This window comes from Numida meleagris, chromosome 1 (assembly GCF_002078875.1).
Source record: "Numida meleagris isolate 19003 breed g44 Domestic line chromosome 1, NumMel1.0, whole genome shotgun sequence".
Taxonomy (NCBI): domain Eukaryota; kingdom Metazoa; phylum Chordata; class Aves; order Galliformes; family Numididae; genus Numida; species Numida meleagris.
Window position 1 is genome coordinate 126,298,293 of NC_034409.1, and position 25,643 is coordinate 126,323,935.

The 25,643-nt window shown below is 40.1% G+C and overlaps 1 protein-coding gene across 2 annotated transcripts; it reads right to left on the reverse strand.

Annotated features, from left to right (window-relative positions):
- LOC110405806 (glycoprotein Xg-like) lies at positions 999-25,171 on the reverse strand. 2 transcript variants are annotated; one of them, XM_021411518.1, is made up of 10 exons: positions 25,019-25,171; positions 24,784-24,920; positions 14,171-14,212; positions 13,705-13,761; positions 8,445-8,480; positions 5,909-5,974; positions 4,883-4,939; positions 4,214-4,252; positions 3,907-4,026; positions 999-2,656 (listed from the first exon to the last, which is right to left on the reverse strand). In XM_021411518.1, the coding sequence occupies exons 2-10, from the start codon at positions 24,842-24,844 to the stop codon at positions 2,640-2,642; spliced, it is 495 nt and encodes a 164-aa protein (XP_021267193.1). In that variant the 5' UTR covers positions 24,845-24,920; positions 25,019-25,171; the 3' UTR covers positions 999-2,639. The 2 variants fall into 2 exon arrangements, with proteins under 2 accessions (XP_021267193.1, XP_021267183.1); XM_021411508.1 differs by having other exon boundaries at positions 24,784-25,151.

Here is a 25,643-nt window from a genome sequence, read left to right on the forward strand (position 1 = left end):
TCAGCTATTAAACCTTTATTTTCAACAGTTTGTAGGTGCTAACTGGTGAGTTACTAGCTTGTGTGTGGCCTCTCCAAGCTGCAGCATTTGTTCTCTCACATGTGGGGAGAATCCTTATGGGGAGTATCCACCAGAGGAGATGGTACCATTGCTCTCATACTGGCAGAGATGCTTCAGGAAGAGAAGGCATAAATGCATAAGAAATTAAGCTGTGCTTATTCAACAGAAACAAAATTCTCAGCAAATGCTTTCATCATCTGCTTATACAGACAGGTTACCTAAACATTATTCCTAGAAACAGTAGGATTGCTATTGTGGGTATGTTTATTGGGAAATCTATTTCCATTAGGGGATTTTATAACAACAACCAATTTATTTGTAAACAAGCTATGTTTACATTCACATGATCTTCTGATTTACTTGGGTACCAGCAGCTTTTTTACAGTACTGTCTAGATGTAAAATGACAGGGTCAATAGTACACTCCAGAGCTCTGATGGTCTCACAGCTAGCTTATTTTCCTTCCTTTCCCTTGAGACTTAAATATATTCCCTATATAAATACTCAGCTATGCTAGTTAGAAGGAAAATTAGAACAGAAAATGGTGCCTGCACACTGGTATGTTGATGTCATTAGACAAAGAGCTTGAGAAGGTTAAACACTTGATGGGAGTTCTGACTAATTCAAGTTCAAATTCTCCATTAAAAAAAAAAATCTGTTTTATAATAATAACAGAAAAAAATTCAGCTGAGTAAGAAGTTGTTTTGCAAATACTGAGAACAAATTTAAGTCATGTGTAATAGAGTTTTAAAAGCAAAAATCTTTATGCTCTTAAAACTGCACGTAAATCCTTCTTGAACACTGATCCTGAAAAACAGAGATGTAAGACGTTTCCTTCTTTTTTCTTTCCTCTAACAGTAGCTCACAGATCAACGTAGGTATTAAAGGTATCAGCCAACATACATTCCATAAAGTGACGCACAAAACAAATGAACATCATTTCAACTTGGGTAAAACACAGTATGTGTTTATTGAAAATTGTCAAGATAAAGAAGGAATGTGCATATTTTTTATCGTTAAACAAGCAACAGAGGTGGTAACCTCAAAAAGCTTTAACATTAGCTTTACATCTACATGACAAAACATATAGTAATTGTTATAAATATTAACATGAAAGTTTTATATTTTTAAAGAAAAAGCATGTGTCCTTGAAAACCTAATTAAAATACATTATCAGTGATAAGCTGAAAGTGGTAGCTATGAAGCTGCTTGTTTCTTTGTGTGTTGTCAAGATGTTTCTATATTTAAACTGATGTACAATATAATTTCTATTACAGAGATAGAATAATATTTTATTTTATGAAACGTGTACTTTTCCAGACTATGTCTTTCTCTCAACAATTCAACAAACACAGAATTGTTTTTATGTCCATCTGCATGCAAATTTGTAAGAAAATGCATTCTTCATGTATTTCCTCTATGCCTGTAAGTTAGCTAAAATAACCGTTCTGTAGAATTATGTCAGTAAGCTACTAGTTTTGCCACCTTCTCACCTGCGTTTCATTCCCTGAAGACAGAGAAACTGGTTAAGGGTTAGTTTTTGATGATAATTTTTGTCTGCATACGAACATTTGTTAACATAGCAAGGTTGATGAGGAGCAAGAGAAGATGAAGCAGCCTTGCTAGCAAAACTATAAGTATCTACTATACCTCTGCTAAAAGATATGTACAAAATTTAAAAGTTGGTGACAAAGATATATAGGACAAAGTGTCACAGATTAGTTCGAACTGATTCCAAAACCTCTGAACCTAATTTTCCTTTACAGAAATTATGAATAACACATTTCTTAAAATAAAAAGAAAGAAAGAAGAAAATGTATCAGATTGCCTTTGGAGGCTTCTAATTTTTCAAGAAGGAAAGCATAATTTACGACAGATTTCCAGTTCCTGAGAAGAGCCAAATACCATTTCAAAAATAAATAAATAAATAAAATTAACTCGTGCTCTCCTCATTGTATTTCTTTTAATCAGTGGCTCATCAGTGCACGTGTTCTTTTCATACTGTGTTTTAAAATTAAGAATGAATTTTCAATCTATCGCTCTTTCTGCTGTGCAAGAGTTCAGACATAGGATACCGAGTAAAGGCATAAAAACGCTTAATCATTTACACAACTTCAATTTTTTCTTAAATACTACAGACAATATAGAAATATGCAAAATGTATGAATGGAAATGGCATTTTTCTTATTTCTGTCCTGTCAGAATGTTTAATGATTTTGGCCAATTTAGAAAATAGGAAAAAAATTCTTCAGTGACTGAAACACTCACAGACCAAAATCTTTTAATTTTTAGCTCATATTCAGCTTGAATTCCGCATTTAAAATATCTCCTGAATCAAAATACTTATCCAACATTTATGAATACACATCAGATAGTGCAATACTAATCCTGGACATTTTAAGTACATCTTTGATGATGTAAAGCTCAAGCTTTAAGAGTAACGTTGGGTAAAAGAAAACGGAATTGCAGTGTCTCCACAAATTGTTAGAATCTTAAAGTTGGAAAAAAATGTCAGATCTGCGGGCAGAACATCGCCAGCCAAAGGAGTGTGTCATCAGCAGACAATTTCTTTTCAGCAGTTTACACTGTGGCCCCACCTAAAAAAATGAAGATTGAACATTCATCGTTACTGCTATGGATACCCTTTGCCAGTGCTTCTACATCAGCTGCTTTCTGTGCTCATTCTTCTCCAGTCCCTTTGAGGCATGAACTGGGAACCTCATTACCACTACAGGACGATGGGCAGCCTTTCCCTTTCCTCTATCTCCCTCCCTTTTCCAGGGGGCAGGTGGGTCATAGACTGCATCATCTGACATGATGCTTTAATTACACCTCAGCTATAGACGTGGGAGAAAAAGTGACTGTCAGATCCCTCGGGGCACAAATAACCTCTCACAGGACATTCCCCTTGGATGTAGGTGGGTGTCCCCTGTGTAGCACTGTCCAGAGAGCACCTGGCCCCTCTGGCATCACCAGCAGCCCTCAGCATAGCAAACTTCTCCATCTGCATGAGGATCTCTGAAACAGCAGGAAGATACCAGAGATCTCCCAGAAATGCCTATGGAAGTTTTCCACACACATTCTGCATTTCATTCATGTCTTTACAATCCAGTGAACTTTTTAATATGTGATAAATGTATTGATTGTCAGTCCTATTATATAATGGATGACAAAAATTAGAAGTTTAAATTGACTTGCATCACAGCTAAGCGCCAGGGAGCTGCAAGAGTGCGGCTGCTCTCAAGGATGTTCACAGGGCAGCCTGGACCAGAGTCTAACCAGCAGGGTGCCACCCCACCACACTAGTGGTGGGCGAGCCAGAGCAAGGTGGTGATGGTAAAAGGGTCCTGTGGACAGTCCATTCATCCTCAGGTAAATGCAAGGCAACCAGCCAGGCCCAAGATCAAGTCAAGAAATCCAAAAAGCCATCCAGGAACCATGGCTGGGCAGGCATACTAGAGAAGCAGACAAGGCCAGGACAGGAAGCTCGGGGCTGAAATTGGAACCCTGGCCAGAGGGCGTATGGAGAAGCCCTAGGTGAGGCTGATCCAGGTGACTGAAGCTGATTTGTGGGCTCAAGGCCACAACAGTCAGTCACCTCCATGGTTGCAAAGACTTCACATTACGCAGTTCCTTTCAGGAAGTGGTGTATATCTGTCCTTTGGGTACATCGTGGCTTCCTATACTTGACCAAGAGTATTAATTCCCAAGGTCACCTACAGACTAGAGATGGTTTAGAGGAGACTTTCAAATGCTCTCATCATTGGCCTACTTCTGCCCCCACAGAATTTTTTTGTAAAATTCCCATCTCTTCAACTCAGGAAGTGGGAGACTAATTTGGTCTTACCACGTGGTTTGAAACAAAGCTTGTTGTTCTTGTAAGCTGTGTAGGCCGCTATCGATCCAACAACTAATATCACAAAAGCAGAAATTATAGGAGATGTAACTCCAGCTATTAATCCTGAATCTGCAGAAAACAAGAGAGATTTTTTTCAGATGCAGTGAAATAGTATGACTAAGGCATATTAGCTACAAATGTGTGTTTTTTGCAAAGTGTCATAAAGCATAATTTATGTACTACTTTTATAAGGCTAACATTTTCTCACTGTTTATGGTGATCTGAAACAAATTATAGAATAAATTATTTACTATACCCGTGTTTCCACCATGATTGAAATTATGCCCTTCTTCTCCTGGAATAGAGGATAAAGTTTCATCAAAATTTGTCTTTCATATTTTGAGAACAAAGTATTCAGCATTTCCTACAATGTGAAATGGGGCAGTTAAGAGTGGGATTCTGTGACAGAGAAGCTCTGATTCTAATGCCTGACTGGCATCAGTGTCAATAGGAGTAATAGACGTCCTTCTTCCTGCCACTTCATTTTTGTAGAAGAATATTGTCTGAAGAATACAAAAAGATAATACTTAGCTGTCTACATCAGACTGATTTAAAGGAAACAGGAGGCCAACACTGTACTCTTGATATCCTCTACTTCCAGACAATAAGATGATTTACGTCAAGATCATAGACTTGGAGTGTCTATGTTCAGTCCTCAGCAGAAGCCCCTTGCTTTGGGACTGTCCAAACTGCATTTGAAGGAATTAATCCTGCAAGGTTCTGGCTTAACCTTGCAAAGCATTTAGGGATATATTTCAAAGGAGCTAAAGCTGTGTGCTAAAAGCCATGGAGAAAGATGACTAGTCTAAATAAAAATAGCAGAGTCTTGTCTTACACCTTCAGCGATAAACATTTGTGCTAAAGCAAAACCAGTCAGCTCTGATTTATAAATATTAGAGAGAAAATGAGAATTGTCGACTACTACCTGCTACGTGTGGTGGTAAAGGCTTCCCATCAACGAGATCAAAGTCATTAAATCCTCCTGCAAGATAAAAATTAGGATTTCTGTTGCAAAATTATCTGAACAGCAGTAACAATGTCAGTTCCCTTCTCTGGCATTTTTGTAACAGTTCTTGGGAAAGGTAAGGGACCTTTGAAATTCTCGTTTCTAAATGGCAGCTGTCTTACAGAAGTAGTCACCCATTTACATTCACCAGAAGCAAAAGTACTAAGACTGTTAGTGTCTACCCATTCTGAGCATGAAGATCATGTATTTGTTTTTTATTTAGGAGTCCAAATCTTGAAGCTGCTTTAGGCTCCTAAATACAATATGCAAAAGCCCTGCTCATTAACTGGCCCAGCTCTTTGCATAGAAGAAGACACTTGTGGGATGTGTGAACCTGTAGCTTCGGTAGAATATGTCCTAATATAGTATGGCAGCCCTTGCAGTGGGAAGTCAGTGGGTCCCTTCTAGGAAAGACTCCAGAAGGACATATCCACAGAGCACTGCTACGGTCATACCAGAAGTAAATACGAGATACATGGTAGTAGCTAGGATAGATGTACCACCCCCACTGTATTTAAATGGGTGTCTGGGACAACAGTCAAAAGCAATCTTAAATCCACCTCCCCTGTCCCACCTGCTGAATACCCCAGAGCCTTCTCCGATCCACATCTCAGTATGGATTTGTACATCTTTATCCACTTCATGTAGACAGATGTCAAATTTGAACTTTAGCATGGTTCTGTGTGTACATATCCAAAATGAAAGGAGAAACGATAAATATTAGCTTCATGCCACTTAGAAGTCAATGTACTCTATTTTGGGAAGGCAGAAAACCTTTATGGTGCCAGAACAAAACACTGGGTCAGGAACAGTGAAAAAAAAAAAGAGAAATGGCAGGAAGGGATGATAAAAATTACGAATAAAGAAATAAGAGCGTAAAGTGTTTAACATATCTTCTCTGAACAGTTCCTAGTACTAGATTTTCTAAGGAGCAAATATTCTTACCAGCATTACTGTGGCTTCCTGGTCGTGGAGGAAGAGGTGGGTATAAAGGTTGTCTTGGGATGTCACCTATTGATAATAAATAGTTAGATGGTTGGTGAAACAGAACTGGGAGCTGTAAATGAAGAGTATGATAACCTGAGAATTTATGCATATTGCTCATCTGTCCCCTGATGAATTCAGAAATTGACCTCGTCAGTAGGTTAAAAAGTGTCAAGCAATATGTCAATAAATTACAAGCTACTAAAGATAATTAGAAAATGGAAATTTTTCAAAACTGAAATGAGAGAAGAACTCAAAAAATGTCCAAGGAAAATGTTTCACATAATTCTGGCACATGCTAATGTTACTTAATTCTGACAGCTGGAAAGAACAGTATGCTGCTGTAGGTATCAGTGGTGCAGTGACACAGACCTGAAAGTGCACTGGGCTGGTCAGGAGGCAAGAGGTTATCTCTGTGCCCTCAGCAGGTAGTACTATGAACTGAACATTAGTTTCACCGAACACATACTGAACTCATCTGATGCATGATGAATTTTATACTTTTAAACAGTGCAAAATGTACCCGGATATCAGCTTTTTTTTTCCTTTTGGCTTTGAGCTGGCATTTAGTCTTCATTCCTGCCACGGTATAGGGAAGAGAGAAACTGGATAGAGAAAGAGATCTGATCACAAGTATCAGTTTCCAAATTGCACACACAGTGCTGGAATAACAAGGGCTGACTGAGGAAAAATGCCCAAGGCTGTTCCTACTCCATAAAGCAGGCTCTTGCTGTCCCCAACTGAGTCAGTAGAATATTTAACTGCACACATAGCCAGGCAGCAAATTTAGCTCTGGATAAATCAAAGTTAGGCTACTGAAATAAATGGCATCTTCCCTCCCTCTCCTTAAATCTTTTTATCACCTATAATTCATGTCAGATGCACTTTCATTATGGTCTCTTCTTGCCTACATGCTAAACAGAACACTTCTGTTTGTAAGTTGTTTTTAAGTTCTGATTCAGCAAATTACTTAGATATGCTTGGCTTTCGGCATGAATTTATCCTACTGCATTCAATGGATTTTAGATACACCCTTAAAGCTTTGCTGAAAAAGACTTTGCCCAATTAATTCTATTTAATAGAAGAAGAAACTTGCTCTGTTCCAGAACCAAGTGTTCCAAACTAAGACTCAGCTCCAAAGTGGAAAACTACCAGTGTCTTTGTTTATTCCCATTACCATGCTGCAGTTTTTCAGTCTTCCTTAAACACAAGATGTATTCTGCATCATAGCTGCTGAGAAGATAATGTCTTCACAGCTACTGATAATGAGATATATCATCATTAATTCCATTATAATGTATGAATTTCAATTAAAAACATGAACTGGAAATTGACCACAGAAATAAAAGTCAAAGGAAACATCATGTGCTAACCACTGAATGAGAAGATGTTTTTTACAGAATATACTTCAAGTAATTTATTAATAATTTAATCAACATGTTATAACCATCCTCTCATCAATATACCCAGTAAAAACTTTCAGGAATGGAACAATCAGTATGAGCAGGAAGAAATGACAGCAGAAATATGGGACTTATCAACAAAATTATATTCAGCTTTATGAAGTGTGGATGAATGTCATTCAGCACAGGTATGAGATGTTATAGGAGAACCTGAACAATATAAACAGTATGATTCTCTATGACTGAAAGACGAATAAACCAGACCACTGCAATAGGAGTTATATTTCAGAGCTTCTATGCAATGAGCCAGGAAGTAGCCTTGATTCAAGTGGAATTTTATGCCTTGATTCAATGTTACTCAGACTGTAGATTATTACAGAGTGCGAGAACCTTTCTAGAGCACTTCACATGTGCAAGTAAAATGAAGTGCAGAATTTTCCGGTATCTTGGATGTCATGTATTTACACAGCTCAGCACGTGCTATGAGTATGTCCTCGGTCAGGTTTCCATGTTATAGAAATAACTGGAAGTTACAGCAGGTTACAATAGCTTGACTGCCTCAAGCCTAAACTGTATCATATCCATCGCTGCTCACCTCTGAACCATTCCTTCCTGCATTTCTGATTTGTGGCCAGCTAGAGCTAAAACACTTATCTCTGTCCACTGTTACCTGTGATTCCTAATCTTTGGCAGATTCACTTTTGATGGCTGAACAAATACTGGCATTATCTGCTGTCTCCAGCCTTCTGCTAGAGGCTGCCACCCTGAACCATGATGGCTGACCGGGCAGTGTGTCCAGTCTCCAGCCGTGGCCATGGCACCCCAATGTGGTGATGTTAACCATAGCAGACTTTGGTTCATACGAATAGGCCAGTAAGCAAATCCCTATACTTGGCAGCCAAACACAGCCCATCCTGGTGTCCCCGCTCTGCATGGTGGCCTCTGGCACATGGGCATGGATTCCTTTACTAGAGTTTATGCTGCAGTCTTGAAATCTTTTTGCCCAAATAAGTCAGACTTCAAAAAAAGAGTACCAGAAAACCCCCCAAACTCACTAAACCACAATATATCTGAGAAAGGAAGAAAGTACTCACCCCCACCAAGTGCATCTCCTAAGTGCAGATCATTGTCTAACAAATGAAAAGGAAGATTTCGATAAGTAAGCAGTGCAGACCTCTTGAGGGAAGTGAAACGTTAGTTATTAACAGAAAATGTAGAACAACGGTTGACAAGCAACATTTTTTTCGGATAATACCCACAAATTCAAGTAAGATATTCCACTTTTCTCAAAAAAAAAACTCATAAAATGTAATAGTTGCCCACAAAATAATTGACAATTTATATCATTCTTTCCACTCAGATTACAAAGGATGCATTCCTTCAGAATAAATCTTAAATTAGAAGCAAAGTCTGTACATCTTTCGTATATGTGCTGGTTACATAAGTAAAATTAGTTATGTTAAAATATTAAAATACATTTATTTATTTGTTTATAAATTTATTAACTTCTACATCTGTAGTTAAAACTGGTATGTGCATACTTGGCTCAGGTGTAATTTGTTGCACCTATTTCAAGAAAAAATCTTGGGAAGTAATGAACCCACTTAGGGAGTGGAGAGAATTGAATTAACTAATTTATGTAAGGGTCACGGTGATAGAAAAAAAATTGTGCTTCAAGTAATCACATGTGCCTAAGGTTGAGTGATGATCAGTTTATCTTTGGCGGAGCTATAAAAGTATTAAAGTGTGCTTCAAACTCTGCACAGGCACATCATGCAGTGAATCAGCAGGCTGTTACCATTCCCTAGGACTGTGCATGTGTCCTGCAGTAGGTGAAATGGAATTCTCCATTAAATAAACAATCTGTCAGTGAGCTGCATAAGATGCACAATGTTCAGGTGGGGATAAGAGTATGTGGGTGATATTTTAGGGCGTGTGGAACGATGGTGAGCTCTCAAAGGTCATTGATTCATATGCAGAAGTATATTAGGCAGATGCTAGTAAGACCAGAGATCACCTTCTTGCTCCTAATAAATATGGAGCTATAGCATGAGTCAAAAGAAAAAGCAAAACCTACCTAGATTTTGATAACAATCCTAATTGCCAAAGAAAATTAGATAGACACTCAAATATATGCTTTTTCTTTACAAGGCATCACTATGCATGTCTGCTTTCATGTGTTCTTTCCATCCAAAGAGAACAGGAAGCTGTTTTATGCACAGAATCTATTCTCATCATATGTAAATATAAATACCCAGAAATGCTTTGATGTCTCCAGAAAATCTGGTGGGAACATAATCATATTCATACTGCATGAGTAGGTTTGTTTTGTCAAACTGGGTGTTAATCCTGTCTAGCTAGAACAGAGCTGCATTTCAAAAATACCTTTACATGTCAAAGGCTAGCACTTTGAGAAGCAATAATCTATTATCAAAACTAAGAATTCAGGTAAAATGCTGGGTTCTGCCCTGGAGGCTTCATGCAGAGATTTGCTACAGAAATTCTGAGGACAGTATGAATTAAGTATGAATGGAAATATGTGTCTGTAAGCACGAGAAGAAACAGCAGAACAAAGGGTTAAAAGAACAGATGGTAAAGGTCACCATTCCCAGCTGTAAAATTGAAGAATGTGTCCTTACTGTCAAAAACAGCAAGCCTGCACTCTGATAAGGCAGCAGCACAGGTGACTTGTCAGCAGAAGAAAAGCAGAAAGGCACTCTAAATACAAAGGTTGCAGTATATCACCTATACCATTATTTTCCTGCTAGTTCATCCAGAAAACATAATAAAGACATAGTATATGTATCCCTAACAAGCAAAAACAGGCAGTGGGCAGCATGCTGGCCTAAGGTCCAGAGAGGCTTCAGTAAGCAAGTTTATGAGGCAAAGGACCTTTACCATAACAGCTGATGACTTCTAAAAGGTATGAAGAATCTGTTCAAAAACAAACTTGTCATTTCTTATCAAGAAGAACCACAGAGGCACGACATGGGCTAGGAGCTGGTGTACCTTATCCCAGGTTACACGTGATGCTCACCAGACAATTTGAACACAAATATCTCGGTGCTCCTGAGTGTGTGGGTTTAAGTGTATGACAATTAAATCATGGAATCACAGAATCATAGAATGGCTTAGGTTGGAAGGGACCTTAAAGATCACTCAGTTCTCTACCCCCTGCTGTGGGCAGGGCTGCCCCACACCAGCTCAGGCTGCCCAGGGCCCCATCCAACCTGGCTGTGAGCACCTCCAGGGATGGGGCACCCACAGCTTCTCTGGGCAGCCTGTGCCAGGGCCTCACTGCCCTCTGAGTAAAAAACTTCCTCCTAACATCTAACCTCAATATCCCCTCTTTTAGTTTAAAGACATTCCCCTTGCCCTATCACTATCAGACCATGTAAAAAGTAGGTCCCCCTCCTGCTTCTAAGCTCCCTTCAAGTTCTGGAAGATCTCCATGAGGTCTCCCTGGAGTCTTCTCTTCTCCAGGCTGAACAAGCCCAGCACCCTCAATCTTTCTTCATAGGAGAGGTGCTCCAGCCCTTTGATCATCTTTGAGGCCCTCCTCTGGACCTGCTGCAACAGCTCTGCATTCTTTCTGTACCAGGGACCTTAGGCCTGGATGCAGTACTCCAGGTGGGGCCTCACAAGGGCAGAGCAGAGGGTGACACTCACTTCCTTCTCCCTGCTGGCCACCCCTCTTCTGATGCAGCCCAGGAGACTGTTGGCCTTCTGGGCTTCAAGCACACACCACTGGCTCATGTTCAGCTTTTCATTCATTGGGATCCCCAACTCCTTCTCTACAGGGCTGCTCTCCATGAATTCTTCTCCCAGTCTGTACTCATATCTGAGATTGCCTCTACCCAAATGCAAATTCTTGCACTCGGCCTTGTTAAACCTCATTAGATTCTCATGTGACCACTTCTTGAGCTTGTCCAGGTCCCTCTGGATGGCATCTGTCCTTTCTATGGTGTCAACAGCACCACTCAGCATCATCTGCAAACCTGCTGAGGGTATACTCAGTCCCACTGTCTATGTCATTGATAAAGATGTTGAAGAGCACCATTTCCAAGACAGACCCCGAGGGGACACCACTCGTCACTGGCTTCCACTTGGACATAGAACCATTGACAATAACCCTCTGGCTATGACCACTCAACCAATCCTTTATCCACCTAATAGTCCAGCCTTCAAATCCATCTCTCTCCAATTTAGAGATAAGAATGCAGGATGAGTGTGAGTGGCTAAAACCTACTTATTTAGAGATTTCAAAAATAAACTTCATCTTTCCCTTCCATTGAAAGCTACCTGCAGGAGAGCTTCAACTCAGACAGGGATTCTTGTGTGAGAAATGATGCCTGGAGGACAGGGCCCATACAATAATTGGACCCTACTCTACCAACATTGTCATCTCAGCCAGACATGTTTCTCGATGACACTGACTAAATGAGACATAGAGGAAACATCGAGGTTAGGATGAAACATCAGGTACACGTTAGGACACACTTTTATATCGTGTCTCTGAACATTTCAAAATCCAGCAATGTATTTCAGAACTAAAATTTGTTCTAATTGATTTTAAACTGCCTGCAATCCTTGTTAGTGCTGGGGGAGATTCAAAAATAGACTTTGGAAGACGTGGAGTTCTTCATTCCCAAGGATTAGCAAAGTTGATTCAGGTAGAGCAATCCTCCCACTGTCACTTGTCTAACAGATTTAGAAGTCCCTAAACCTCAATTCCTCTCACTCGACTTAGGCAGTGTCACTGTAAATATTGATTTCTGACTTGGCCTCCTAGCATGCAAAGACAGAGTCTTTGAGAGCATGATTCAAGTAACCTACTGTCATGGTTTTGTGATTTTTGGTTATTGGTATTCCACATCATAACATCATGTAGTGGACATACCTAGTTCTCAGAAGAGAAGGACTACTACAGTCCCCACGGTACTTTGCTCCTTTGTTACCATTTTCCAGCCGGAGGGAAAAGATAGAAGCTCGCAGTATAAAAACTTGCAGATCACGAGACCTCGTCCCTTTTTCCGCCGTCTCTCGTCTTGGCAGCACCTCGCTCTCCAGCCGCCTTATCGTCGGTAGTAGAGTAAGGCCTACCTTGATTTTGGGACATTCTCTCTCTCTGTATTGAATTTATCAGCTTAAATTGTAATTATATTGTATTATAGTGTGTTGTTTTGCATTCCGATATTTTATTTAGTAAATTAGTTTGTTTCTCCTCAGATTGTTGCCGCTGTTCTTTGCTCTCAGGGCCATCTCCCTACCCTTTTCCCCTTTCCCCTTTTCCCGGGACGTGGGCCCTTGGGTCCCCCGTCCCCTTTGTCACGGAATCGGGCCTAACGCCCGTAAACCGTTGACACCTACTTAAAATGTCTATATTAGGATGAGAACTGATCCACATTTAGGATGACATGAACTTGTTAGACTTGCTGATTTCTCCCCACTGACTTTAAAGGAAGTAGAGAGCAATAGCTTCACTGTACTTCACAATAGATCCTTCTAATCTAGGTCAAACACAGATTCTCTTTGCAAAAGCTAGAGGGAAGGAAGAACGCACAGGATGCAATAGCCACATTCACAAAACACTGCCCAGCTTGTTCAGAGTAAGCCAGTATCATGTGGAACATGTAACCCTAAAAACTTACTGCAATATTTATCTAGAAAAAGACTTGAAGTTGTTCTGTGGGCTAATGTTATCCAGCATTTCCTGATTCACACAGTTTCCTACAGCGTAATTTAGGTGAAAAATGTCTGTGTTGTTATAAAATGTTCAGTCATAAATATGCATGCAGTTTTGTTGTTGTTTGGAGTTTGTTTTTTTGAAAAGTAACAGCCATTCATTGAAAGTTATCATTGGTAATACTCAAAAGTACAGCTGAAACCTTTCAGTCCTCTCTGCTCTTCCCAGTTGTTTTCCTTTCTGACTTAGGTCATTATAGCAATCAATACTAGAGAATATTCAAGTCTGTTATCAAGCATCATGAACATTTATGCTAAGAGATAATGCAAAAAAAAAAAAAAAAAAAAAAAGTGGAAGCGCAGTTACCTTTTTTGCTACAGTTACTCATTTTCTACCCCCCAGAGATGTCAATACAGGTTAGAAAAGTATTAAGAGGACCATCCAGAAATGAAATGCCCCTTGTGGCCAGTCATGCTCTAAAGACTTAGTGGAAATAGTAAAGACACACAATTGGTAATTGACCAAAAAATGCTTACTTTACATACAGACTACACAAATTCACACAAATTGTCTTAGGAATGGCACATTAACAAATGCAAGCAAGAATCTCATGCAAGACAGTTTCTACACATTGGAAATCAGTCATGACTGTTGTCTGTATTACTCACTCGTCAGAGGTCTTGTTGGTCTTCTGATCACTGTGGGCTTCCTTGTAATAATATCCTCTGTGTGAACCAATGAAACATAAAAAAAAAAAAAAAAAAAAAACAATAAAATCTTAACATTTTTCAACTTATCAAAAGAAAGTATCTGCAAATCTAGAGAGCTGCATTCTGTAAATCTTTATGTATCATGGCAGAAACTAAAAAGGATGAGATATGTTTCCAAACCCATTTTTTTGCTTGTTTTAAAGAGAAAAACATTGATTTGTTTAAAAACAAAACAAACCAAAACAAAACAGAAAAGCAGCATTTTCCAGTTAAAATTAATGTAAATTAAAAATCTGACATTTCCCTGCCCTGTATACTTTTAATTTAAGTACCAGCCTCTTCATGTTCCAGTTCTCAAGAAGAATAGAAAGCACTTAAAATTTGTTACTAGATCTAAATACCATAGGAAAATAAGGACACCTACCTGGGTGATCGAGAGCATCAGCTAAATCGAAGTCACGTTGACCTAGAAGGAAGCAGAGACTGTCAGCAAGCAGATACCTGTAACCTTTGAGGGTTCTGGATAAAGTTAGAATCCTGCTTAGAAGAGGCAGAGAGGAAACCCACCCCAACAGGAGCTTGCCCAGAGAAAGCTGCCAGCCCTCGTCCCTGCCACACGCAGCCCTGAGTGACCACACTCTTCAGCTCTCCCATCATGACTTCCCTGAGATTACTTGTCACCCCAGTCAGCTTTTTTTCAAGTCTTTCTGTAACGTATGCGAGCACTAATGGATAGAAAGATGTGTTTACCTAATCTAGTTTCACTGTACCTTAAATCCATAGGAAAAGGGAGAAAAGAACCCTTTGTGTTCTGTCTTAGGCGACAATGATGTCATTAAATGTCACAGCAGGGAAATGAGCATCCTGATCTTTGAAGTTAGCAGGTGAAAAAAAAGGAAAATATTAAATATATGTAAACCAAAGTTTGAACGGAGCAAATACAGGTATTCATCTGAGATTTACAAGGGCTGCTCTGAAAGTAATGCCTTCTATTTTATTATGTTGGCCCACAATGTCAGAGGCAGATGTTGGTGGTAAGGCAGTAGAGGCTGAAGCTTCCCACCAATATTCCATTACAAATTGTTGCCATGTGTTAGATGGTAGCAGAGAGGCAGTCTGTCCAAATGGTGTCTTACATGGAAGTGTGGATGAAGCCAAGATGTGTCAATGAATGCAGAAAAAATGGTACCCACTGACATTCACTGACACTGAACATTGATGGAGACCAAACAGTGGATATGATCACAGTGAGGAGGTGGGTGGTGCTTTTCAGCAGTGGTGACAGCAGCAGTGGGTCTCCACTGGTAGTGCAGATTTTTATGAGGGCGGCATGCAGGCTTTTCTTGTTCATCACTGGTAAAAATGCATAGATAATGGTGGTGGCCATGTTGAAAAATGGGGTTTTGTAGCTGAGAATTTGCTCTATCAAATTATGTTATTGTGCTCCTTGTATCTGTTGTAGTTTCTGAGGAAATAAATAGGAGGCATTATTTTTGCTATGATCTACATACTTTCCTCTCTCTATGATTCACCATGTCTTTTTAATACAGAGTCTTTGTGTGTCACCTCTTTACAAAGCAGGATCCAGTAGTGCTCACCCAGACCCAAACCCCATTGTCCCTGTGTCTGCATGCCAAATTAAAGGTCAGCACATACAGACCTACTGAAAGACACACTGCGTCTTGGCTTTTCCAAGCAGTAACGCTTCATTGTGTCTACCACAAGAGTTTCCTAATCTGCACCTGTTTATCAGTCTGCCTGAAAGGCTTAGTGCCTAACTCTAGGCTAAAGTGTTTTTCTTGGTAGGGATCACATTCTTCACAGCAAGAAAAGCATTATTATTGGAGTGGGGAAGCTGGGAAGTAGACGGAGACTGTAGGAGACCCCCACAACTCAGTGCTGGTGTCGGTCTCATCTCCATGGGTGCTGGCAAGCTTCATGTCACTCCCCCTGTTAATTACTGCTTCGATAACAGCCTTTGTCTGTGTCAAAGAACTCCATGGGAAGATTAGTTAATCAGTGGTAAAACACTCTGATCCTCAAATAGAAAGCAGTGTGGAAGTATAAAGTGAAACCTTTTTGACTCCTGTGAGGATTTTCACATAAGTCTGTGAACTTAATTATAGCTGGTGTCTGACAGGAAAGATAAAATGAGGCTGGAATGCTGAATAGTGACTGGTCTCAGAAGCAAAACTCTCCCTACAAAATAGGATGGCAAACTCATGTTTGGAAGGAAAAAGCAGGTAACAGCATAATATTGTCCCGCTAATAATATTAGACAAACATTTTATCTCATCATTTGAGCTGCTCGTGGAATGTTCCCCAGTCTTAACCTGGCTGCTTGGCCAGCCCAGCTGAGTCTGCTAACCTTTCATCTAGGCCCTTACATCAGTAATATCCTAATGCCTTGACATGTTCTTGAATTTGTATAAATCCATTACATGCAACAATACATGAAATTGACTTGGAGATTCCTCAGCCAGTACTCCCTCACTGGCTCCAAGTCCCTGTCTATGGACTATGTCACAGCTGTGCCATGCCTAGCCATGAGCCTTCAGGCCAAGGGTAGATCCTACCCATAGGCTAGGCCTCAGCCCAGCCTTGTCACTCAGCCCTGCCAGCCTGTGTGCATCCTGCTCCTTACACTTGAATCACAGAATCACAGAATCATAGAATCATAGAATCATAGAGCAGCCTGGGTTGGAAGGGACCTTAAAGATCATCTCGTTCCAGCCTCCCCTGCTGCGGGCTGGGTTGCTACTCGCTAGCTCAGGCACATAGAAACAAAGAATGGCTTGGGATGGAAGGTACCTCAAAGATCACATATGGTCAAATTATGTTTTTGTGAAGTATATTTTAGTGACAGAAATACCAGCAAGTTCAGTTTAGGTGTCCTTTGATTTTATCCTTAGTATAAATCATCATTCTCAAACAGCGTCCTGAGAGCTGAAGGCTGTCTAATCTGAGCCCTGCTTCAGGTCTGGGGTGAGTCATCAAAATAATTCTGAAGGACCAAAGAGCTGTTGGCCAAACCAGCTCCTGGGTTACAAGTCCTGGCACGCGGGAACTGATGATACAGAAAGTAGCTATGGAGGTCCTAACACCTAAGAGAACTTGATAAAATTGTTTTCTAAATGAAGACTATGGAAAACTTCCAGGTATAGTATTTCCTTCAAGACAGGAGAAAGAAAAAAATAACAATCAGAGTTCTCTAATCGAAAAGTATGGTGGTATTCAGGCAAGATCATGCAGATGCTTCCAATTGCCTTAGAAATGGAAGCAGTAACTGACATTTGCCCTTCTCCTGGAATACATCTTCTGGTTTCCCTCTTCTCTTGTATGTCTGCTCTGTGGCTGGAATGGTAGATAAATAGGTGTTGTTTGAGACAGCAAGGGAGAAATGCAAGACTACCAAAATGTTAAGAAGAGAAAAAAAGAAGCATGAGAATCCCCTGCAGAAATTATTCAGATTGAATTTTTGTTACTTCTGATGATCAGCCAGATAATAAAAAGAAACAGACATCAATGGCACCAACACAGAATGACTGATAGGGAGTAAGAAAGGAACCTGCACTGAAGTTTCTCTGGCTTTGTAAATATGAGCCTTGACAGATGGGCAGTATGTGGACATCTGTGTAGCATGGTAAGTGATATTCCAATAAATACTGAAAAGATTGCTTGGACTTCCATCCTGACTTCCTCTGATAATAACATCAAACGGTCGCCAAGAGGTAAGGTTTTGTGGAGCAGAATTTTAAATGCTCATTACCATTTCTGAGACTGTACTTAGACATTTTAAGAATCTAATCTGAGAGGATAACAGATGGTTAAATAGCTGAACAGCCCAGATTTCATCCACAAAATGGTGGGTCTAAAAAAGAAAAACGAATCAGAGACTCAGAGAATGTTTAGCTCAATAGGAACTGCAGTCACTTCAGGGAACTCTGAAGATAAATGGCATCAGGAATAAATTAGACAAGCTTTTTCATAGAGAAAACAGACTTAACTGTTTTTCACCAAAATAAAATGACCTTTTTGGAACAGCTTTCATAATAGAAGCAGCTGGAAATATACTCATGAGAATGAGAAAGAAAGAGAGAGAGAAAAAGAGAGAAAGAGTGGAAGAAAGAAAGAAAGAAGGAAGAAAAGAAAGAAAGAGAGGAAGGAGGGAAAGAGGGAAGGAAAAGAAAGTAAGAAATATCAGTAGGGAAAAAACAGAATTCCTTTGGAATATATATATCTATTTAACGTGCATGAAGTTATGAAGTGATTTGGTTATGCAAGTTGTGCTAGCTCAGAATTATCTCTCTTAATGCTTTGGGTTAGTATGCTACCTCTTGGCATCACTTCTAGCCTTTCTTCTGGGAGTATCCCTGTTTGTACATAGAAATAAAATGACTGCAGTAGTGTTTTTTTGTTGTGTGGCCCACAATTGTTCTTAAATTGTTCTTAGAAGATTCTTATATGCTCCTGTCTGACACCACAGGACAGTCCTTATTGGCAAACAAGAAAATGCTAAGCTAAGAAAGCAAGCCTTCCAGATGGATATACTGTTTGTACTGAGAAAGAAGCTGTTTCAATAATGTTTATACGATCTGCTCAAACACAATGAACAATACTAACAGCAGGACTTTTGCTGGCACTTCCAGGATTATCGGGGATGTAATTCCTTCCTCTTCACCAAACACATGGAGCTGTGGCCTGGCCTCAATTGCTACCGCTAGACTTCCCTGTGACAGCCACAGAGGAGAATGGGCTCCGTGAAGCCACACATCAAAACACAGTCGTTCAAACTGTACAGTCATTGCATTTATTTTTACAGACTTTCAGGAAGGACATTTTCTTTCACTAGTGTCTGTACTTGCTATTAGCCAGGTCAACTTATTCCACCAAGGTAGTCACTCCTTTGCAAAATCAGATGCACATTTAATATTCTCTAGCTTTTGCCCATATTAGTTATTTGAAAATGTGACCCAAGTAACTAAAATACAGATGGCAGCATCTTGTGCCTGTGGTTGAACGTGAAGCCTAAATGTTACACAGATCCATCACCCTTTAGCACCCTTTCCGAGCTCCCACAGTTTTTGAGGAGAGTTTACAAGGAACAAGAACAGATTCTGCAGGTGGATATTACCTGTTATTCACTATATAGTCACAGAATCATGGAACCCTTAGAGTTGGAAGGGACCTTTAAAAGTCATCTAGTCCAATTCCTCTGCAAGGAACAGGGACACCTACAGCTACATCAGGTTGCTCAGAGCCCCATCCAGCCCAATCTTGGATGTCTCCAGGGATGGGACATCCACTGCATCTCTGAGCAACCTGTTCCAGTGCCTCACCACCCTCACTGTAAAAGTCTTTTTCCTTATATCCAACCTAAATCTACTCTCTTTAAGTTTGAAACCATTTCCATTTTTCCTATCACCACAGACCCTGCTAAAGAGTCTGTCCCCTTCTTTCTTATAGCCCCCTCTATAGATACTGAAAGGCCTCTCTCAGGTCTTCCTAGAGTGTTCTCCAGGCCAAACAGCCCCAGTTCTCTCAGTCTGTCTCAGCCATGAGTGATGACAGAATTTTTCTCACAAAAGGCTACCATAGCATCACCATGCAACTTTAAACCTCAATAAGTAGGCTCAGTCCTGCATGGCATGTGTATGAACAAAGCTTGTGGCCATTAAAATGATGGACATTTAAATAAGACAGCATAAATGTTGTTAAATGAGAGGTTATAGAGCAAAGGAAATTAAGGTTTCAGGTATTAAATATATGTAGCCTATCATTAGAAGTGAGGCTTAGATATATGAGAAAATGTGTTTGTATGTATATGTGCATCTGTACGGCCACACAACTTTAATGTATGTGTGTGTTAGATGAATTCTGTCCTTTTGTCATTGAGATGATTAAATTAATGGGCTTTCAGTGCACTAATAGCAGTCATATGATTGAGATAAGATTAACTGTGTTACAAGTAAACTAGAAAGCAAAAAAGGAAAAAAAAACAACTAAACATATTAGCTACTTCAAAAGAGAAAATAAGTTGATTTCACATTGTTTAAGAACAAGAAAAAAAGGTTTCTTCAGCATGATTAAATAAGAATTGTTTTTTGAATACAGTGAGCTTAAAAGATTATGAAGTTGGCAAATACTGAGGCAGAAATGAATGACTCACAGATGAGAACAAATTTTCCAAAAATGTTAGGTATCTGAAAATAACATGATACCTAAATCACTTATGTGACTTCTGTACTTTTTAGCAGAAATGGTAAGTTATTCTTTCTACAGATCGTTTCTGATCATGATATAATCATTGTACATATTTCTTCTGTGATGAGAAAATAGTATGTATTCTCCCAAGTCTTTGGTTCAGAGCATACCCATTTACTGGTCCTACTTCATTCAGGAAATATTTGTTTGTTTAAAGGAAATTACTCACATAAGAAAAGTTGTGTGAGAACATAAAGGTTTACGCCCCTGAGTGGACACAATGGACAAAACCTCAGTGAGTGGGTACCGTTTCTTTGATGTAAAACCCTAATGATCCATATTTCCCGATGAAGTTACTGTAGATTATTTTATTTTTTTTCCACCATGGCCCTTTCATAAACAATGATTGCCATTTCAGCCCCTCAGTAGCGTGGTGGAAATTGAGTACGCTTTAAAATCTGTAATTAAGACCTAAGTTCCAGTCTACAGACCACAATGTATGGACCTGATTATTGGGTTCGTGTGTTTTGCCAGGCCACTTCTGTTTACGTTTTGAACTCAAAGGAAATGAAAAAGTCTTTCTCACTTATTCATACAAAAACATATTTAAATAATTACCAGCCAATAAGATGTACTAATAAAGCAGGAGTGGTAGTACTGCTTTATGTCTGGGCAGCATGGTCTCATCAAACATTAAAGAAGGTCTTCTATTTTTATGGTGTTTTGCTTTGCTGCAGACAAACAGCAGCAATTCAAAGGTAGCTACTGCTGCTTATGATGTGATGCACCCTGCATACCTAAAATCAAATATGTATAATTTTCTGAATTTTACTCCAGAGTGAGTGCAGAAGAAGCTGTTGTGTCCCATAAAATTACAGGCAGAACGAAGGAGCTGTGTCCTGTAACGAAGCAGCAGAGAGATGCCAGGCTTTGTCACTTCTGTTTCTCACAGCGTATTTTCTCAGGTACCTCATCCCATCTTCATCACCAGAGCAGAAGCAGAGAACTACCTCTGGCTCTTCAGCAGGCAGGACGGGCAGCACAGACCTTGGAAGTGTTGTTCCATAGCCAACAAGAAGATAAACTTGTTCCAGAAATTCCATTGTGTAGCTAATCCTGTGCTCCTGAAGTCACAGTACTCCGTGGGCACAACTACGAAGGTCCCAAGGGGATTAATAACACTGCCTAGTCAGAGTGTGGGTTTTGCCAGTGTGTTTCATATCCATTCTCACTCTCTAGAAAGGCAGAAAAGAAGCTAGGCCTACAATTGCTCTGCTTTGTGCCATTAGCAAAGTGTTTTCTTTCAAACAATAGGGCTGGAAGGAGGTGCTGGAGGTCAGCAAGCTGGTCTGTACAGCAACAAAGTCTCTGCTGTGTCTCAAGTCCCACCCCTGGTCTCATCTGGATTAAATTAAAAATACAAGTGAAACTGTGATCCAGCAGGTTGTCGCTCTTCAGGACTGTTCTCTGTGTGTGCCGTGTGCACCTGGTTCCTCCACCACTGCTTCTGTGAAGCTTTGGGCAGAAGGAAGGACTTTGCTTTATTTTGTCCGCTAATCTTAGTGCTTACCCTGGCCATTGTTTTTATTTAATCTGGAGAATTGTTGACTTCTGAAAACATATTGCTGAGATGTAGCTTTGTTAATAAATTACTCAGAAATTCAAAATGCATGGCTTTCAGACAAAGCATACACAGAAGAAGTTGGATCATATTGTCATAGTCCATTGGGGGGAAAATGCAGACTGAAAACCGGCAGTTTGGGCACTGCTCTGAGGCTTGCAAAGTGGCAGCAGTGTTTGATTAGTGATTAGAGAAGCTGAGCAAACACAGTTGTTGTTGGCTCTTCCTGAGCTCTGGCATTGCAACAGTTCAGCTGATAGCAGTGTTTCAAACAGTTCAGGTATGCTACCTATCGCACTGCGGTCACGCCCTTGGATGGCAGTACCGACTTGCCTACAGAGGACAGCAACTCTGCTCTTGGGAGTGGAATAGCTCTGGTACTCAGCAACAAGGAAATTCATTGTTTCATATATCCCCTCTGATACAATGAGCACTTCAGCAGGTATGCAGGGACCACACACAGTGATGGGCAGGACAGGAGTTTGGTGGAATTGTGTAAGATAAATACAACTGGGTTTGCATCTCTCCTGTTCTTTTAACTCTAGTGAAGACTACATTATTCATAATACTGAGACACATAGCCTCCAAAATCCAAACAGGTCTGTAATTTTCTCCCTGCAAAGTGCCAAGGCAATTACCACAACTAGTTTTGAGTCTTGGCTGGACAGTGGTATATAGTTAACTGGCTAGCAACACCATTCCCTTTACCTGTGTGGCACGCAATATCTGATGGAGTAAAATTAACTTGTCTGAATCATCAACCTTTGCATGATCCTTGTTATTGACTAACTATGTAACCTAACAGTTGGTCTTAAAGAACATGGATAGGTAGATTATATCTATGTGGGGTACCCAAGGAACATTTCTGAGCAGTCAGGTCTGAGCAAGAGCCTCAGCTGTTTTCCAGCTTCATGCAGGAGACCTCCGATTGCACCACCTCCGCTCTGACATGTACACACAAGACGAAAACTGAGGTATATTGCCCAAATGGGGCCTTCAGTATGTTTCAAAGAGGTGAAAATCTTAGTTACTGAGGGATTAGGTACTAACTGTGTCTTTGCATGCCCTAAGCAAGATGTATAGACACAGCTGAAGTGGGATTACCACAGGTCAGATGAGCCACAGTAATTGACCTGTGACATTAGCATGAACTTCAGCAAAAGAAGTTTCTGTGAAGCTTCTTTCATTTGGATTTGGCCTAAAAGCCACCCATGCAATTAGCTGCTGCATCTTAACTCGTATGGGAGAACTCATGTAACCTGCCCATGCTTGAAAATTACAAAAGCCTGAAAAGCTTGAGAAAAAGCATGGAAGAACATCACAGTAAGCATGCAAGTTTCTAAACTATGTCAGACCTTGCTTTTCTTGAGCAACATAGTCCTTGGTTATGCTGTGTCTCTGTTGAGAAGAGTCCATTGAGCTAGTCCAGCCAACTAGCTGAAGGTGCCTTGACCCAAAGGAAGCTCTAGATCACAAGGGGAGTCATAGCATCTGGCCTGGCTGCAGTGACCTGGCTGTTTCTAGGAGCTATCACAGATGGTTACAGCCTAGGTAAAAATTAAAGCTGCATCTAAAAGGGTGAATCATGCCATAGACGTTTGTATCCTAAGGACTTAGACCAGATTTTTCATAGCATGCCCAAGCCTTTCCTAACAGCATGTCTTGGTTACGGCTGAGAGGTGGCTCCTGTAAATGTCTGCTGAAACAGGTAAATACTTTGATAATAAAATTCAATGGCTGTTGCAATAGAATTAAAACAATTCATTTTGCTTCTCAAAAGTGGATTAAATAGTTTCCACAGTCCTAAGACTGTGCCAAAAGGCCCCAGCAGCTTTCAGCAATGACTTCTTCCCTGAAGCAGGGCCTGAACTGCCTCTTAATTACCTGTGTGCAGCAGGAACGGTTAGCCTGACTGCCCTTGTAATTACAGTGACACAGTGTATGGAAATCAGCTTGCCCATGCTCAGATAATTCAAACAGAAATATTCAGCATAAGAGAGATCTCCAGAACAAGAAAGTCTGGATGCCAGTAATGAGAGAGTGTGAATCATCAGTGTTCACAACATGCTGTGGGGCAGGCTGTCACTGTCCTGCCACTCTGCTGTTTCAAAGCCACATTACTTATAGAAGACTTCCAAGCAGTTCCTCATTTAAAAAAAAATTATTTTAAGTATATGGTAACAAACACCAAATTTTTTTCATCAAAGTTTTTACTGCATTTTAGGGGGCATTTATAGAAACCCTTTCTAATTAAAGGCGAGTTTTTTCCACTGCTCATCCCTACGAGATCTCCCAGGGACTCCATTTAAATCCAGGCTGGTAGGAGGAAGAGCAGCAGCGGCTATTTTAGAACTAGTGGTTAATTATCAGCTTCTTTCTGCGGACAAACATAGCTCTAAAAGTATTTGCAGTAATACACAACAAAAAAAAAAGTTACCAGAACGCAACATGTCAGATGCACACGAGGATGATCCTATTCGGTTTGATGGCAAAATGAAGATTTACAGAATGCTTTGCTAAAGGACAATTACTTCAGAGCTTACAACAAAAACTCAGTGCAAAGGGATTACATTTTCCACATCTGTATTCATATTTCAAAATTCATTCACAAAATGTCTTCAGTTCCGCATTAATCCCACATATAAAGAAATACGTATGTCTGTGTCTGGATTTTATATATTCAGCAATATGTTGGCTAAAGTTAATCAATCAATACCAATATTAAAACATGATCATTTTAAAACTGCAGCAACATGTGTTTTTACAATATATATAACATGTTTCTAAATATCAATAACCAAGAAAAGCTTTTAAAAATATGAAGAAAGCATTTGACTAAGGATCTTTCTGGAAATTTTAAGTTCTCCTGGAAACTCACTTTACAGCTTCCATTAGTAAAAGCACATACTCAAGTTCAAGCTCGTGAATAATTTTAGGAGAGTAACACGAAAGGGAAACAATGAAATGATAATAAACAAACTCTAAGTAGCACGATCGTTATCAGTGAAGATCCAGAAGCTATATATGTCTTTAGAAACTGCCACAGTACTTACCTAAACGCTCTTGAATGTTTCTCATGAAACAGTCACCACAAAAATAGTGAGTGTTTCTAAATAAGTAAGTGTATTTGTTGAGAGGCTGAGCTTTAGCTTTTGTTGGGTTGTTTTTCATTTTTAGTAATCACACCCTAGAAACAAGCCAATTTCACTTACCTCTTACATGGACTAGAAGATAGCCAAGGAAGACAAGAAGGATGCTTCTGAATTTCCCCATGGTCTTCTATGCAGGGCTTTGATTGCACCAATTGTTATTCCCAGGCAATGATGGTAGATGTTGGTAGTGCCAAGGTCTGAGGGAGACACTTTTAATCAGTGGCTATGTCCAAAGAGGTCTCCCACCATCACACTCATGCACTGAGGACCAGGGAGAAGTCCCTAAGTGCCTCACCTAGTGTGGGGCAGGTGATAAACACAGACAGCCCTTCAATGGCAAAGCCACACGCAGCACCCGTAGGTGACACCTGCCCTCTAAGAAATGCATTTATCACCCAGGAGGTGAAGGCGGGGAGCAGGGGAGCTGCCTGCAGCACCCAATGGGATGGGAACCAGCGTGCTTTTACTCCACCTCCTCCCCTGAAGGAAAGCCAACCTGTTTGACGTCCTCTCCCCCAGTGCAGGGTGTGGTGCCACAGGAGCTGAAATAGCTTGGGAGAGGAGGTAGGCCTTCTCCAAAGCATGCCTGAACAATCTTGCAAACATACTCTGCACAGAGCACTCCTTCTTTGCTCAGTTCTCAGCTGAGAGCTAACTGCTGCTAAAGGAAGTCTTCTTGGAGTCCAAATTGCTAATGAAAGCTGCAGTTAGGGAAGTGGAGGCCAAGAATTTGCTTTGCAAGGACTGGGGTTTGTCTACAGAGGCATAACAAAAAAAAATAAGACTGTAAACTTAACATGGAATGTCAGAATGCTGACCTGAAGCATGTTCAGGTCACAGGCGGATGCTCTTATTCACAAGATAAATGTATCTGTCTTGATTTTTTTCCACTGATCTAAATGTACTTTCTAAATACAAAT

Bases quoted from the DNA above. Each gene is read 5' to 3' on its own strand.
- LOC110405806 (XM_021411518.1), bottom strand. From the start codon at position 24,844: ATGGGGAAATTCAGAAGCATCCTTCTTGTCTTCCTTGGCTATCTTCTA. The intron at 8,481-13,704 runs GTGAGTAATACA...TTCATTTGTTAG, and splicing joins ACCAACAAGACCTCTGACGA to ACAATGATCTGCACTTAGGA. The intron at 4,940-5,908 runs GTAAGAATATTT...TTTATCTTGCAG, and splicing joins AGGAAGCCACAGTAATGCTG to GAGGATTTAATGACTTTGAT.